The sequence below is a fragment of the Choristoneura fumiferana genome, chromosome 16, assembly GCF_025370935.1.
Source record: "Choristoneura fumiferana chromosome 16, NRCan_CFum_1, whole genome shotgun sequence".
NCBI lineage: Eukaryota > Metazoa > Arthropoda > Insecta > Lepidoptera > Tortricidae > Choristoneura > Choristoneura fumiferana.
Genome location: NC_133487.1, coordinates 9,995,988 through 10,014,630, shown reverse-complemented (window position 1 = coordinate 10,014,630; position 18,643 = coordinate 9,995,988). Strand labels below are relative to the sequence as shown.

Here is an 18,643-nt window from a genome sequence, read left to right as displayed (position 1 = left end):
CAGCAGTGGACGTCTTCCGGCTGATGATGATGATGATGACAATAAAATGAGAATGACTGGGAAAACGTTTGTCAACCACAATTAATGTATATTTTTCAGAATTACCTATTTTAGACGAAGAAACAGTTATTGTTCAAAACACGAAAAATTTAAGTAGGTACTCGAAAACCACTTAACTGAATGAAACTCCTAGTTCACTGGGCCAAAATTATTGTTAATTACCTCTAGTATAACCTTTAAAGAAATAGGTCGAATTGCCACAAATCATCCTATGTACGAGATGAATGTAATAAAATCAAGCCTATCGACACATCATGTAACATAATTTTCAGTCTAATTCCCTGAAAAGCGATACTTAGGATATTATGTTCATTAACGTAGTCTTTCAAAGTTGGTCGTGGGTCAAGCTTACGTTAGCTAACGGCGGTTTGAGTACCCTCATCTTGCAAACCACAAAAGCCCCGCCGGAACTTTAGGGACGTCAACATTGTGTTGCGTCCTGTACATATGAAAATTATTATATTGGTAATATTGGTATATTGATTTTCTTACTTCATTAATATAATCTTATAAAGCTGCTTAGATATACATATTATATGCGTATTGTGTTTTGTTTCTTTTCTTTTGTACAATAAAGAGTTTACATACATACATATATACATATATGCGAACTATAAGTAAGTAAGCCGTGGTGGCCTAGTGGTTTGATCCATCGCCTCTCAAGCAGAGGGTCGTGGGTTCAAACCCCGGCTCGCACCTCTGAGTTTTTCGAAATTCATGTGCGGAGTTACATTTGAAATTTACCACGAACTTTGCGGTGAAGGAAAACATCGTGAGGAAACCTGCACAAACCTGCGAAGCAATTCAATGATGTGTGTGAAGTTCCCTATCCGCACTGGGCCCGCGTGGGAACTATGGCCCAAGCCCTCTTATTCTGAGGGGAGGCCTGTGCCCTGCAGTGGGATGTATATAGGCTGGGATGATGCGAACTATTAACTACCAACTCTTTTCTTCTTTTCTACGAACGAATAAACGAGGAGGTATACACACACGATTTCATTGGTTTAAGTTTCTCAGTTTCACCCTATTCTGGGCTGTTAGAGCCCAGTTTTGCCCGCCACATTTAAAGATGTATCGCCATTACAAAAGTGGAATAGTAGGTGATGGTGTCACACGGGAGCAAAATTATATTTGACAGCGAGGGCGCTATTTTAAATCCTTAGAGGAACGAGTGATTCATAGTACGTCCCCCGAAACGCCCGGAAGTAAATCCTGACACATTGCAAAATGATGAAGTTTCTGAATATGAACAATATGAATCATAGATAAAAATGCAATGCTTACTTGTTGCGTGCGACAGAGTTGTAAGTACAGCTTTTTTTTGTAATGGTTGACATTAACAACAATCAGGACCTTCATAGTTGTGTAATGTGTCAGGATTGACTTCTTAGCGGCCGGGCACTATTATATAGAACATTATTTTTCCCGGTATCATTGGTTTTCCAATAGGTTGAATAAAAATAACTGTATTATCGAGTAAATTAGGGAAATAAAATGTGGTTGCATTGCAGGGCAAGGACATTTATTATAAGTCTGTTTGGTTACTCTTATATTTATACGAATTCTATTCAGATAGACTCATAGCACCTGACAAAAAATATCTATCTCATTTTGAAACGAATATTGCAAATTAAATAAAAGTCACTAATCAACTGAACAGATCAATCAATTAAGCCGGGTATTGATTCAATTTATTGTATCATTTAATTAAATTGGTTACCAAAATTAAAGATTCAGATGTACTTCGAAGCACTTAGCGCTAAAAGCAAATAAATAGCCATCAAGAGGCAATCGCATGGAACCGAACCGAAAGCTTTCTGATTAAATATTAATTCATCAGCTAATGGCGGGATTGCGGTAATAATTAACTACGCTAAGGGTTGTGTAAGTGTGTTAGAAGTTTGGGTTTAAAATATTATACTTTTCGATTTTTAACCCCCGACGCAAAAAGAGGGGTATTATAAGTTTGACCGCTATGTGTGTCTGCGTGTCTGCCTGTCTGTCTGTGTCACCGTAGCTCTTAAACGGGTGGACCGATTTAAATGCGGTTTTTTTTTATTTGAAAGCAGGTTTTAATCAAAATTTTATTAAAATCGGTTCAGCCGTTTTTGAGATATTGAATATGAAGTGACAAAGTCGGGGGTTTGCCAATTTTTGTTGGTTAGGTTATGTGTTAAGCTTATTCAGCGCAGAAAAGAATCACTCTCTCTCCCGCATTGTCTATCTATTACCTTTTTCATCACACTTGCTCGTCAATGATTTTATTTTATTCCATGCCTGTATACTAAAGGACAATGGCCTCAATTGTGCCCGCGAGAATTATGAATTTACGTATAGTTTTTTTCTCAAGGGAGTTATGACTAGTTTTAAAAAGTAAGTAGGTACACACCATAATAATTTTCCACGCATCATGAAACTTCGTTATTTTTATAGTTTTAATTTATATCAAATTATTTTGCAATTATTTTAGTATAGTACAGTCAGTGTCATATAGTACGTAGCAGTCAAAATCACCAAATACTTGGAAACATCCAAATAGTCATTAACATTGACCCAATCAAAGCGATCAAATTGCTCAGGACATCCAGTTAATCTGAGCACGCAGATCGCCACTGGTAGTGTAGCAGCCATAATATCCAAAAGTATGGTACACACTAGAAAACTGAGCTTTATTTAAAAGGTTTGAGTTTTAATCTCGAGTAGAGTGCGAAATAAATTAACACGTCATAAGATTCGACTTTTTGTTTTTGACAATCACTGAAAAGAGTACTAACTTGTCAGTGATCGTTCCGTCTCTTTCGTTTGGAGTCAGACGGCTTTTTTCACATTTTTATTTACATTGTCAGAATTCCGGATTAACGAATTTCCTTTTAAATATGGCTTGAATTGGCCAGTATAATATATAAAACAGTTTTTATTTAATTAAAATGACATGTGCATTTTGCACCAAGAGACTGAAAATGGAACACCGTTCACATTTTATTAAAGAAGAAAGAAGAGAATTTTCTTGTGGTGTCCCATACTTTTGGATACTTTGGCTGCTACGGTACTAATGTCGGCTTGAATGTTATAAAGTATTTGGCGACGTGCGTGCTCAGGTAGATTTGTACACGATGGATGTCTCGAACAATTTGACCGCTTGCTTTGACTGAGTCACTGGTAATGACTATTTTGTATGTTTCCAAGTATTTGATGATCTTGACTGCTACGTACTATATGACGCTGACTGTACATTGTGCATTAAGGTACGCCCCTTATTCAGTATAATTTCAGGTTTAAGAACATTTATTTCTCAAAAGAAGATAAATAAACTTCACTTACATTGAGATTTTAATTAAACTTAAATACATACTACTATTTATGGGTAGGAAGCTTATCTACATTGCAGCGACCGGGAAAGCGCGGCGGCGCGGACACGGCGCAGACATTTTTTTTATTCAGTTGTTTTCTTAGCGTCTTTCTTTTGCCGAGCTGTGAAGTATTTAGAAACAAAATAATTTCATTTTTGCATTTTTTTCCTCGCAATGTGATGAAAATCATTGTGTGTATCACGGGCCGTAAGGGGATTACAAACTAGAGTCTTTACAAGCCCTCCGCCGTCAATAATCCCTTTCTTACGCCTCTTAATGCACAAAGTACTATAAACGAGCAATTCTTGTATAATATATATTTCGGGGATCTTGGAAACGGCTCCAACGATTTGGTATGTACCAAGATCATCTCCTCCAAATACTTTCATTGTAATAGAGAAACCAGTGACACCAAAGGCAAATGATATTAGAAAAGAAAAAGTACTACGACACATTAAACCGATAACGATGGATGATATCTTAATAGATCAGTACGTCGGTAATCCGGATGGGCAGGGTGAAGAAAAATTGGGATATCTAGATGATCCCACTGTGCCAAAAGGTTCGATCACACCGACTTATGCTGTTGTGGGCCTTTGGGTCAATAACGCAAGGTGGCAGGGAGTTCCGTTCGTGCTACCTACGTGCCGGGAAAGCCCGTAATGAAAGAAAAGCTGAAGTGAGAATACAGTTTTATGATGTGCTGTAAGGGGATTAAAGAACGCCAAATTATTTTTTGATACGCCAACTTTGTACCTTATTAAAAAAAATGTATGCCCTCGCTAGAAATAGAGGAAACGATTTTTTATACACCCAATTTCGAAATTTATCCGCATTCGCATTATATAAGTAGGATATTCTAAAAATAAAATCATCTATCGTATAATACTCGAATCGTATCAAATCGTAAACCACATGATGCGGCTACCAAATCATATTGGCAAAGGATTTTATGATGCACGCGGTAAACATTTTAGCGGGTGCACTGCGCCGTCGTAAGTTGCAGAACAACGGGGCCGCTGCACCACTTTCCAGCAAAGCAATATTACAACTAAATTCAAAACAAACCAATACTTACTTTAAATTGTTAACAAGTTTTCTATTTGGACTCACGCGCTAAACATTATGTTCACGACTAAAGATAAAAGAAAAAGAAAACTGAGAATATTACAAAAAAAAAGGTTTTTTTTCTTATAGGAAGAAATTTAAAAAACGGCACTATAGAAACGATTCGAGGCGACGAAAGTGCCTTTTAGACGCCGCGCTCTATAGTTAACCCAAAAAGTTTCTTCAGGGATCTTTCGCTTTTCTTGATTTACATACGCCAATTTGCAATTTAAGGTAATAAGCACGGCAGACTCGTTAAATAAGAAAGCGTAATAAAACTCGCCAAGTCTGGTCTTTGTCATTCGCTTTAAAATTCTGACGCTCGCTCGTTAGTGAGTTGCTGAGAGAGTTCTCATTCTTAGCCTATGCCTTTGTGACACTGTTTATTGCACTGACGTACGTAACCACTTTGGTTGCAGCTGTTAAATACAACTGAGCAAATCTCTACTAGTCAGAGTTTATTCGAAGTGCTAAAAAGCTGCTTTGAAATGACTATTTTATTAAAAAAGTTTGTTTATTTCTCCTCCCCGTGTGTGATGAATGAACTAAATAATAATGAAACTAAATCATACCAATATTGCGCACGCCCCTTGATTGATGAATGACCCAAATTTTAGTTGATGATTGGTCTGCAATGGACAATGATTTAATTTTATCGGTTGAATACTAAGACTTGAATATCAAAAAATTTTCGTGTAAAATTAAAACTACTAAATGGGGTATATAGGTTAAATGCTGCATGCGGCGACCTCAAAAGTGTAAAGGACACGTATAGTACAGTATACGTAGTACTTAGTCGCAGTAGTCGGCCGCATTCGGCGAGCGACAGCTGCCACCGCCTAAATATGGCCGCCGCAGTAGACGGACAGACTAATGTAAAGGCGACGGTAGTTCACCGAAGTAGTTTGAAACAAATTCGGCGACCGCATTTAGTAAACGACGCAGTGTAATTGCCGCTTAACACGGCCACCATCATAAATAAAAGAACTGTCTAGGTGCTCAAATATCTAAACACGTTACTAGCTTTTTCCCGCGGCCTCATCCGCGTGGAATTTATTTGAATATATACTTTTGTTCTTAACTATAAAACATTACCTAATAAACTAAAGATAAATCCTGACTAAATAAAACAAATATGTCAAATTAAATAGAATAACAAATTAATCAAACCACAAATAATCAAAAGAAACCAAACAATGTCAAAGAAAATTTTAAAATTATTATTTATAATCTATATAATACAATAATAATTTATTAAAAACAGTTATACAATAAAAAAAAATTAAAAAAAATGTAAAAAATCACGAAAAGGAGAAAAAATAAAAATAAAATGAGAATAAATTATATAATAAAGTAAAAAAAAAAACTACTCCATACCCGTCCGCATCGTACTTGGCCCAAACTTACCCATTACCCCAGCGGCATTGCCCCGTTGTATGGCCAACGAGACCCGCTGGACCAAGTACGACCCGGAACGGGGGGAAAATACATATTTACCTTCTTAGGATTTAACCTCTAGAATAAATATAACTCGTTATGGTACAAAACCTTTTTGTCTTACTATATTTTTAAAACAATATAGGTACGTCAAATGACGTTAATTTATGTCATAAAATTACAAGTTTAGTTGAAAATCTAATTAAATTACGCGAAGTGTTTATTTTAATCTAATTAATAATGCACATCGGATCTAGAGTTGATATTCATGTATTTCAATTCAAGTGGAGTCCTAATAAAGTCCACGTATCATCACAGTATTTACATTCACAATATGGAGTTGACACAATACCCGGATTTTATAACGACGGACGAAGGCGCTATTTGCAATGTCAACATTAAGAGGAAAAAAGACACTATAAATAAGCACCTGAAAAATTTGTAATAACTGTTTCTAGTGGCGCTGTCATCGTTCATCTACCATTACCTCTCATATTTCGTTTTCTAGAATTTTTTTACCGTACAACGGCAAAACCTACTAGACACTGGCAAGTTGTCCTCCAATGGACAGAGCCATATTTTTCTAAAAATCTAATCTAACCTAAGCACCTAAAGTAAAAAGTTTATTATAAACTAAAATAAATCCTGAAGAAAACCCCCGGTTACAGTAGGTACTGGAAAAGTCGTGCAGCAGCTGATAGAAGGCAAAGAGGTGGATATGCCGGAGGGCGTCAATAAAAATTGCGTGTAATATTTTAAATACTTAAATGGATTATACGAGGTTTATGCCATTATTGTTTCTTCCTATTCGCGATTCTGCACAAAATAAATTCCACACACCTGAATTTGATCACATGCGTAATGCTTCACAGTCATTATTTCTATGCAATCTTGTTTCTTCTTATTCGCGATTCTGCACAATATGAATTCCACACAACTGAATTTAATCACATACGTAATGATTCACAGTCATTATTTCTACGCAATCATGTTTCTTCCTATTCGCGATTCTGCACAATATGAATTCCACACAACTTAATTTACTCACATGCGTTATACTTCACGATACTATCTTTATCTTTTATTCTATCTATTTTCTATGATATCTTGTTTCTTCCTAGTCGCGTTTATAAATAAAAAAAAAAACAGACTGCGTGAGTCGCTTTTCCCGCGGTAAAAATTATCATGGTCGCGAGCTTTAAGTTATGTGAACGGAACACCTTGAGACGAAGCTTCCCGAAGGCAGCAGCAGCCTAAATAAAATAATAATAATAAACAGGGACGATTGAAATTAAAAAAAAAATTTTTTTTTCTCCGCCCCAATTTTGTCCGGGTTCGATTCCCGGTTATGTATGAGATTTTTAAAAAAATAATAACAGAATCGTGAAGTATAACGCATGTGATTAAATTCAGTTGTGTGGAATTCATATTGTGCAGAATCGCGAATAGGAAGAAACAAGATTGCGTAGAAATAATGACTGAATATCATTACGTATGTGATTAAATTCAGTTGTGTGGAATTCATATTGTGCAGAATCGCGAATAAGAAGAAACAAGATTGCATAGAAATAATGACTGTGAAGCATTACGCATGTGATCAAATTCAGGTGTGTGGAATTTATTTTGTGCAGAATCGCGAATAGGAAGAAACAATAATGGCATAAACCTCGTATAATCCACTTAAATTACCTTCCTGTGACGGTCATTTATTTAGTTATTTAATATGGTTTTTTTTTCTAATCGACATGACCGACTGACAGCCAAATCTATTGAACAAATTTTAATCATTTATTCAGTATAATTTTGATAAATGATTATAAATATAATTTGTGAAATATATAAGTTATTGTTTTTTTGTCAACCATACTTTGCTACAAAAAGTGCACGTTGATAACGTTCACTAACTTCACTATTTATAATATTATAGTATACAGTAAAGTATAGTATGGAGGGCCATACTGTCAATCGCGTAAGAGAAATAAATAAATACATATCACGGAACACTTGATACCATTTCAGTCAGCCTCAAAGTAAGAAGACCTCCAAATGTTTATGTTGGTGACTGGATCTAAATGCTATAACAGTTGTCAAAAAAAAAACAAACAAGGTATATAAACTATTATTTATTTAATCCAAATGAGACTTTTCAACAAATGCATTCCATTTCCTGATTTTGGCCTCAATTCAAATAAAAAGAAGATACAGATTACTTTACAAACAACAAAGTGTGGCCGGATAAAAATATTTCTCGCCTAGCACGCGCATTATATTCGTAGTTCGCTGGGTAAAGTTTAGTTGCATCCGTGTGCGCGCAACGTATGCATAGAGCAGGTGTAGTGTAATTGTTTACCGGGCGCGTCACAGTTCTCAGAAATCCTTCTCATTTTATTTGTTCTCAGATAATACCAAAGATCTATGTAAGTAATTGTAGAAACAGTAGACCCAAATGGAAGATTCAAATTTGCCGAGTTTAATGTCGGATGGACTATTTGGACAACGGTTTGTTATAAAACAAACGGCACTTGTATCTTTGTAATAAATTTGCTAATAAAAGAAAGAAAAAAAACTTTTATTATGATTGCTTTGTTTGGAGTCTTTTTGTATTTTTTTATTTCAACTCCAAATTTGTTACTTTTACGGCTATCCCGTGAAACCATATCGAAAATACAAACGTAGTTGAAATAAGCAACCTGAGATATGTATGCATAGGAAAAATTCGTGTCTAGATTCCTGTCCAGCGGTGGTGTAGGGGTTATAGCACGCAGCACGGATTGCTGAGGACCTGGGTTCGATTCCCAGCGCTGGTCTCTTTCTGGTTTTTCTGTACATCCATATGTCTCAGTTTGTATTTTCGAAAACTTTTATTTTTATTTATTTAAAACAAACTAGCAACTGACCTCTATCTCACAGTAAATGAGGCCAAAACTCAATATGTATCAATCAATATGTATGTGTGTGTGCGTGTGTGTGTTTGTTTTGTACTATCTACTGTTTAAAAATCTCAACAATACTAGAGTTAAATAAATCCTTCTAAGCCCACGGTCAACTAGACTTTTATCCATTGGACTCCAGCCAGCATGGGATTGGTACTCGACTTCTCGCAAGTGCCCTCCTGTGCCATTGACAAAACTGGCTCTAAAAGAAAACTTTAACGACGTCCCGAATCTCGTCAAGTAATTCCATTTATTTATATGGAGCCTTGACAAGGGACGTAGACAACAATGAGAACTTTATTCTCTTTACGGAGTTAGCGCGAAACTCGACTATGTTGGTTCCGACTTTACTTGAGACTGGTTCGATTGGAACTAACTAGACTAGAAAAACGTTTCTAAGGTTAAAATTGTTACGAAATCTGATGATGACTTGAATATTGTATAGTTAGTGTGGAAGCTTTGACTACTAATGTCACTATGACTTTCCGTACCTACACTTTCCAAAGAAATCACAGCGAAATTTAATATGAAAAAGTTCCACCCTGGAACGTGATTCAGTTTCCTTGAACTTATGTTTTACTAGCGTTTCTATAGTGTTTTATAGTGTTTTAATAGCGTATCTACAACTTAGTGATAGTACAGTTGGCTGCAGAGAAAAGGTCCCCCCTGTAACAACGGTAAGTATGGATAACCTAACTGTAAAGCTAAAGGGTCTAAATTCCGGTAGGGGCAGCTAGACGCTTTGAGGAATACAAACTTACCACTGTTTGTACCTGTTATTATGTTCTCTCTATTACGTATGTAAATATATATTTATCTTTCTAAGTTTGTTTCTTTATTTCATACATCGCTATCGCGGGAGCAAAAACGATTTGACAGTACTGAAAGGTTATGACAAATAAGCAATAACAGAAGTGACACTTCGAGCAACATTTTATGCCTACGATTTCAAAATTTATTAACTTTATTTCTAACATCAGACCTCCATACTTGACTTGATTGATAGTACATACTTAAAAGATTAACTACGCAATCGCAACGCAAACTCTTCAGACACTTTTCCTATTTGACATTGTCATTTATTAATTATTCGTAATAATAATTGTGTTCACAACATAATTACCAAGTGCTTTAAAAAATGCCGCGAAGGTAAAAAACGTGCGATAAATTTGTGGAGTTGTGGATAAAAGATTACCCCGAATAACAGGCTCGCGATACAAAATTATATTGCTCTAAGTGCAACGTTAGTTTCCGTCAAACAAAATTTTCTGTGGAACGACATTTCAACTCGCAATTTTAACTTCTTAGATGCTTAGAATTAGTAAGCAGAATATATCCGTTGTACTAAATAGACATTCTGTTGTATAAATATTCTTTAACTGATTTGTTTTTGCTCCCGCGATAACGATGTATGTTTTTTATCTAGTAGGTGTCAGTTTAAGCATTGCTTAGTTTGGGAGTAGCTCAGCTTATGTATGTAAATTTTCCAATGATAATTATTTATTTAATACTAGCTGCTCGCAAGAGCGGTATTATTTAATAAAGAAAATACCTGTAGGAACCATACCTACTTGTTAAATTTGCAGCAAACGTTCAGTATTCAGTTTTAATTGGCTATTATAATCGTCGCTATTATCTTATAAACCCTACTTAGCTGTGAAAGCTTTTCTTTTAAATTCGTTTTTAAGTAAGTACAATATTTTTTTTCATTTTTCCAGCCAATGTTTTAGCTTGCAAAGAAGGGCCTAATTTATGTAGATACATTTCAGTTTAATAAATCGTATTAACGCGACTTATTGTCCGAATAGCTAAGGAGTGGAATGCCCTGCTTCTGTGTTTCCTGATCGGTACAATCTGGCCGTCTTCAAATCTAGGATGAATGAGCATTTACTAGGCAAGCGTACTCCATCTTAGTCTACATCTTCGCTTACCATCATGAGGGTAATTGTGATCAAACGCAGGCCTAGTTCTATATATAAAAACCACCGTCACCGTTTTAATAATTAAATTTTTGCTCAGCGGCAGGGCACAGGCGTGTTAGGGGTACGCAAAAAAGATTCCTTGGTAAAACGGTAATCCTTTCAGGACTGGCTCGCGTCCAAACAGGGAATCGAGGCAACGTAGCGACCCGGCGAGCAAATTTCACTCGTATGCTTGTCGTACTAGTTAAACCTCGTACAGTGAGCGTGTCAACCGCGCAATGGACTGCGATATCGATTGCCGGTCGCGCATTGCCGTGCCTGCAGGGCTACTCCGAAACTCGAAACTCGAAGTTCGTGTCGTGCGGTCCCTCTGACACTTATACTATTTAATACGAGAGCGAGAGGGACCGCACGACACGAACTTCGAGTTTCGAGTTTCAGAGTAGCCCAGCTGGGCCGTAACTCGCCGACGTCGATCGCATTTTATAACTCTTATCTGTATTTCAAAAGACATCACATTTTACGTCAGTTTTCGCTCACAACTCCCAAATACACCAAGGGAACTTTTTGTCAGAAAATTTTCTAGTGCCACCCGGACTTACGTTACGTTATAGTCAGTGTAACTATTTTAATAATTTTATCAACACCAATATCATAACATAAAGCTTTTAAATATGCGTTCAAAAAAAGTAAAAACAAAAAATCATGTATGACTAGTATAAAAATAAAAAGTTTGAACAAATTTCTTATCTGTGAAAATATTATTACCAACTACAAACATTCAAACGAAAAACAAACGAATTTTATTGAACCTCAATGCCTAGTGAGATGATGTTTTATCGAAATGTTAAGAGCGTTTTATTCCTGCTGAGCTGGCAACGTTGCATTTTTGTTAGTTTTTCTCGATTATTCCATAAAAGTTGAATGAAAATTAAAAATGTTTTCTGATAGAACACTTCTTAATATATAGGTTAATGTGTCTACTCTAATAATTATTCGTGATAGACTTTAATATTCCTTAAAACGAATTAATGTTTATGACCGAACGTTCGCGAACGTTTGACTAAGAACCAGAAATCCAAATTCAAGGTTTTCCAAGGAGCGCAGCATAGGGGATAAAAGGATTGATCGAATTCGGAACACCACATTGCGCTCCAAAACTCGAATCGATGAGATTGGAAAAGCGACTCTCAAGCTCAAATGAGACTGGGCCAGGCTGAGTATGTCTGCCGGATACATCCAAAACGATGGGCGCACTCATCCGAATGGTGCTCGTTCGACGTTCACCGACTGCTAAGCTGGCCAAAACGGACATGGCGAGTTGACTTGGATATGGAACTGTGAGTGCCCAAATATAGATCTGAATAAGGGAGATGTGGAGTTCAAGAGGAGAAGATTTTACCTAGGCAGGATACAAAAATAGGCTGAATAATAATAATAAATATCACGGAAAAAAATCATGCTTCTGGAAGCGGTTTAGTAATTTGGTAATAATGGCGTTAGCGATTCTTTCCGTCGAAAACTATTTACAATTGTTCCTTTTCTAATTCTAAAAAGTTCTCAATAAACTGAGCCTGTTTTTTTGACTTGTTTGATTTCTCCGAGCTAGCAACAGATGGCGCGCGGCTCGGATTGCGGATTACAGGCTTCTGGAGCTGCAAGAAATTCAACGAAGCCTTCAGCTCCTTTATGAGCACCTCTTTGTGAGTAACCTGTGAAAAAAGACACTATTGATAACACATAAGGAAAAAGCTGTGATAGCCCAGTTTTGACCAATAACCTCTCAAGTACCTATGGCATTGTGGTTTCAAACCTAGGCGCGCACCATAGAGCTTTTTGAAATTTATGGGCGTAATAATATATTATATGCAATAACATTTATCACGACCTTTAACGGTGAAGGAAAAGGCTAAACTCTCTGTGCGCAAAGTTCGGGAACTTCACTCATGCCATTGATTTTCTATCCTTTTTTGGGTGAATCAACTTTTTTACCCACACTAATCTGTCCGCAACATTTTTCAAACATTTGCAGATTTTCGTAATTAAACATGTTTTTTCTGTAATTTAATAGATGGTGTACACGAATACATGCCATCCTACGTAAGTTCAACCTATTAAACCGTGAAATATCTTGTTGGCAGTATGATTTTTCGGTAACGCCAGAGTCAATTTTGGTAACGCAGGAGACGCCCAAAGTGTCGGTAAAATAGTTGATTGGCCCTTTTGCCATTGAATTTCTTCGAACTACCTACAACTATATTGTATAATCTGTCTATGTATATCTACAGGACAATTCTTGAGACGTAATTAGGACCAACCCAAAATAAAAACAGTTGAACAACGCTTCGTAGCAGTAATTAGTGTTTTTTTGTTTTAAGTTTTTAGTCGTGTCGTGTGGTTTGAGTTAAAGTTGGTTAGGTAATCATTCAAGAATACAAAAATGTGAATGTATCACATGAAATAAAAATTCAGCTCTAGGCTATTTGGCTATTGTTACATACCTGTTCACGTACGACTATGTTTCGGATTTCATTTAGGAACTCGAATGCGGTATAAATAGACAAATGAACAATCCACCAATGAGCACGTAAAATGCACCTCGTAAATGTTCCATCTCAAGATCGCCTTCGACATCGTTAGCGTCTTTTGAATCCTGAAGTAAGTTATCGTTATTATCTGACCCGTTCATTAACGCTCTTTCAGGTTAATAGTCGTGTTAATCAAGAATTTCAATTTAATAAAATGATATATATTTTTAAATAAACAAAAATAACGATACTTACAGGACATTCTTTAGCTCCATATTTTTTGCTGTTCCACCATTTATCTTTAATATCATTCAGTTTATTATTCTCCTTCAACTTTAATATTGCCCTATTAATATCCGATCGAAATGGTGAATCTGTAACAAGTTAAAATATAGATTCTTAAAATCTTTATACTCGTATTCACTAATTTTACCGAAAGTCACTCTGTCTGTCTAATTTCTTCACGCTTAAACAGCTAAACTGATTTTCAAGAAATTTGGCATGAAAGTAGTTTAAGCCCCCGACCCCGTAAAGAACATGGGATAACATTTACTTCCGAAAATTGCATAGTTCCCGCGGTTTAGACACTTTATGAGAGCGAAGCCGCGGGTACAGCTTAGTACTCGTATTAGTACTATATATTTACTAAAAGAAAATTGGGCAGTAAAATAAAGTAAATAATAAAACAGATACACATAATGATACATACTAGCTGGCATCGCAATTCCATAATCCTTGGAGTCCAGTTCACCTCCTACTTTCCTTAGCGCACAATCTCTTTTCTGCTTGTACTCTATTGTGACAGATTCCATGAAAAAAGCGTATTTATTTCTCCCCTTTTTTACAGTCTGCTCCCCCTTTTCATTACTTTCAACTAACACACCTGGATTAGCGAGCATGTTTTCATACATTTTACGGAACATTTTGTCCTTTGAATTCTGTAACAAATATTTAAATTTCTATAATAAAGTATGTTTTCAGAGCAGGGCCGGCGAAAAAATGAATATGACAGAAACTAGCGTCGAAATAAAATTATCTGTAGGTATTGCTCTCTTTACTTCTCTATATCGTTTGAACATAGTTAGTAGGTAATTCGTTTCGTAGTAGGTACGGGGTGGGGTGAGCGACGCTGTCAGTTAGAGATAGTAAAATAACCTAACCATAAAAATTTCATTTTTATTACAAGCTTTTTAGCTGACTGTACTTTTTGTTGACTGCACTTGCATTGTCACCCAAACTAGATTTGCATACCAAATTTCAAGTCGATGCTATTAACCGTTGAAGAGTTCCGTCCTGCTGAGACGATCCTGGCTGGACTACAAGGATGTCACCACTAGATTATTGTATTGTCACGTGATTTAAATAAGTATTCTAAATTTCAAGTCAATCTGACTACTGGAAGTTGGTCAAATTTAACTTGCAGGAATTGATTACAGACAGACAACGGGACAGGTGAAACTAAATAAAGTTTGAAATAAATATTAAGTAATCCTGGTTAGACATTTTAAAAATAACAAAAGATTTTCTTTTTTATACATTGATACCATTGATAATTTTTGAACCAAATGAAGGTTGACGCTCACTATGGCAGGCTCCGGTTTTTTTTATCGCCTGGCCTAAACCGTAGAACCGTATTGCAAATTAATATTTTTATTATAAATAACCAGTTGTTTAAAAGCCAAATATTTATTAGGATTCTAATTAATGAGTCTAATTAATAGTTTATCAATGTGTATACATCCGGATCGCTGGGTTAAAATCACTATTAGTTGGGTTCTGTACGACGAGCACCGCAGCGGGAGCAGGCCAAAAATGGGGATGGCGGACCCAAATTGGCAAAATTTTTTGAGCAATATAACGGATGGAAAGAATAAGGAGAGATCTTTGTTTAGCAATGGGTCAACTAACAAACCAAATAAAAAAATTAAAAAAGAGTTGTTAGACTTCGATTAGGTACACGCTCATTCTAGCGTCAGTTCTGTGCATCAGTCTAGACCATCAGTCCGTTAGTCTGGAAGGGTTACACAGTAATTCTGTCATCATTCAGACCAGATTGATGGACTGAAAACGCCATTCGGCATTCTTCGAATCTGCCCAGCAATTGAGTTGATGTTTATTTGTTTTAAAACTAAATAATTTAAATACCTTAAAGAAGTCCAAGGTAGAGCCAGATTCAAAAGCCCCGTACAACACCTTCGTCTGCTTGGCAAGATCCTCCACAGATTCAATAGGCGCGTTTTTCCATGGCCGTCGTCATAGAAGCCGCCAGCTGGGCAATGTAAGTTTGACATACAATCATTGCAAAGAACCACCACATGGCGCAAACCCACCGGGAGCCGAACTCTGAAATTTTATTTGTTCCAATATATAATAATTTTGGCATTTCTCGCCTATTTTCGTAAGTATTTTAACGTACTAATAATTTAATTGCAACTATAAAATGAAGGGTGTTCTTAATACAACTGAGATTTTAATTTTCTCCAATATGCTCGGAAATGTTCGCCTAAACTGTCGCAAAATATAGTACGCTAAGTTCTTTCCTTTAGAATGCCACAAATTAAAAAAAAAACACTTTGGGAAATTGTATGTAATTCGATTAATCGAAAAGAAAAACGTAAATATTTTCACTCTTTTTTGTAATATTTCGAGTTCAAGCACAATTCACTGAAAAAAAGGTAACAAAAGTAAATTGCCGAATTAAGTAAAATTCGCTCAGTTCCACTTAAACTTACTTAAGCTACAAAAAGCTTCATTGCATATAATTTTATATTTTTAATTGATATAATACAATTTTATTTAAAAAATTATTAAATGGCATTATGAGTCGTGTCGTGTACTTTAAAAAATAAAAATAAACAAGTAGGTATCGCGGGAAAGTATATATGGGCAAAAACTTTAAATTTTAAAAACCATGCCAAGCACATATTTTTAATATTTTAACAATTTTGCTTTATTTCCACGTATCATTGGAGAAAATCACTATATATATATGGCCTCAGCGGATATTGACGTCGAACTCTATTCATCCACGAATTGCTTTTTCCCGGCCTAGGAAATATGTACTATCTCGGGAATCCCATGGTAATTAAGGAAAATCTTTGAATTAAATATATTTTTCATATAATAAATCTAACATACATTTACTGAAAAGTATTAATTTAACAACTACCTATAAAAAAGGCACAGGCAGATCTTTTAGACTGGTTTTCTTTTATAATTTTTATTTTTAATAACATGTACATATACTTCTTCTTTTGTCTTTTTTAATTGTTAGTTTCATGTGTTTTATTTTTATGTAAAGAATTGAATTAAATTTTTCGTTTTATTTATTTTTATTAATGATTGCAACGGCAATAAAATAGTTATGAGTGAGGGACAGATAGCGTAGCGTTCGTCACCCTTGAACAAAAAGAACGAAAATAAAAAATACGTTAATAATTGTGCCATACTTTGGTAATATGTCGCATCCTTGAGTCATGATCGAGCCCATTGTCAACCAGGTGCAGTTCTTGAAATTCCAAATATTTTCCAATTCTTCCGGATCTTTGTCACACGGCTGTGGATTTTCCCAGTCAGCAGGTGATATCCTGGAAAAAACTTCGGTTCACTTATGGTTCACTAATGTTTCGCAACTAACGCTTGGTGACCTGATTCATTTCGCAACTTTTCATTTCGCAGCTGTTTAATATTTCTGAAACTGTAAATATTTCATTTTTAATAAAACTAACCTAACCTAACCTAAAGGTTACTACACGATGGCCCGGAAATAAATCTGATTTACGGTTTTAGAGTTGCGAAATGAAAAGTTGCGAAATATAAATAATAAATATGGGACACTTGACACCAATTGACCTAGTCCCCAACTAAGCAAAACTTGTACTATGGATACTAGGCAACGGATAAACATATTTATATCGATAAATACATACTTAAATACATATTGAACATCCAGGACCCGAGAACAAACATTCGTATTATTCATACAAATGCCCGGCCGGGAATCGAACCCGGGACCTCAAGCTTCGGAGTCAGGTTCTCTAACCATTTGGCTATCGGTCGTCAAATGATCAGTGACCAAAGGTTAGTTACGAAATGAACGGATACCAAAAACTACACTTATAAAGGCATAAGGCACTTATAAGGCAAGGCTAGTTGACATTTTACACCTAGCAGATTTACCTGTATCTGCACTAGTAAATATGCATCCCTCTAAGATCCCTTTAAAACGTGTTTAATAGCTTCTCTAGCTTATGTTATTAATAGTAGTTTTCATCAAGGGACTAAAACAAGCTATAATGACACGAGATGTTTAGCCACCCTAGCAGAGCAAGAGGGCTATAGTTCGAGTGTCATTATGGTTGTTTAGTCTCGCGTTAAACACTCTACTTTTCACTTTGAATGCGAGGAAAAGTTTAAAATTATATTTCAAATATTCTCAACTAATGGACATTTGTTCAAAATTCAAATAGTTTTGTTCATTTTTTTTTTTAGTGTCGCTTTTAATGCTGGCTTATTTAGCTAACAGATTCAAAATTAAAAACTATTTTAAAACTAATTGGACTACGCATAATAAAATGAATTCATTCTTAATATAATTAAATAGATTCATATTTGTAATCATTAATCATTAAGTGTGTTTCACGAAATGAAATAGTGTTTTTAAGTATTTTGCACGGTTGCCATTTTTAGGCTGTTTCCACGCCCTAACAATTGTCTATACACACACCTGAAAATGGCGATAATCCTCCATTCACAAACACTGTGCTTAGCTGTCTAGGAGTTTCCAAAGTAAATTTAAAAAATACTTCAATCCTAGAGATTAATGAGGAACTTTATTCCCGATATGCACAGATTAAAGTAACATTTTAAGAGCATGAGAAATGAAAAAGTATTGGTAGGTAAAGGTCACCACTGTTACATAGTATTGATAGCGTACTTTAAAACATACAACCTTGAGCAAACAAAGAGCACAATGGATACAACACAGTAGGCCGTTCCAGTGTAAATCCACATCTCTACGCTGTAAGGCTTGAGAAAAGAGAATATTTCTGGCTCGACTTTGACATCTTTCGTGAAGAGAATACTTATTCCCAGAGTCATAAACGGCACTGAAAAATCAACTATTTTTTTCGTCGCTCAGTTATTGTCAAGTCACATACGACTAAGTCAGCTTGCTGAACAAAATTAAAAGAATTATAACAAGCATATTGAATAAAATAATGCACACCTTGTGTATTCAATCATATTCTCCCGTGGTATAATTTAAACTCTACATTAAAAACCTAATATATTTTACATCCTTTCCT

The 18,643-nt window shown here is 35.6% G+C and overlaps 2 protein-coding genes across 2 annotated transcripts in view; both read right to left on the bottom strand.

The window, feature by feature from the left end:
* Nucleotides 1-8,064: 8,064 nt before the first annotated feature.
* Nucleotides 8,065-18,643, bottom strand: part of LOC141436266 (glutamate receptor ionotropic, kainate 2-like) — a 21,446-nt gene continuing 10,867 nt past the window's right edge. The window contains 5 exon segments of the mRNA XM_074099174.1: nt 8,065-12,521; nt 13,311-13,369; nt 13,372-13,462; nt 13,593-13,711; nt 14,047-14,275. Coding sequence (XP_073955275.1) covers nt 12,336-12,521; nt 13,311-13,369; nt 13,372-13,462; nt 13,593-13,711; nt 14,047-14,275 — 684 coding nt within the window. The 3' untranslated portion in view covers nt 8,065-12,335.
* On the bottom strand, nt 15,489-18,460 carry LOC141436269 (glutamate receptor ionotropic, kainate 2-like). Its single transcript, XM_074099178.1, has 3 exons — nt 18,289-18,460; nt 16,787-16,924; nt 15,489-15,606 (listed from the first exon to the last, which is right to left on the bottom strand). Exons 1-3 carry the CDS (start codon nt 18,435-18,437, stop codon nt 15,591-15,593), a joined length of 303 nt encoding a protein of 100 aa, XP_073955279.1. The 5' UTR covers nt 18,438-18,460; the 3' UTR covers nt 15,489-15,590.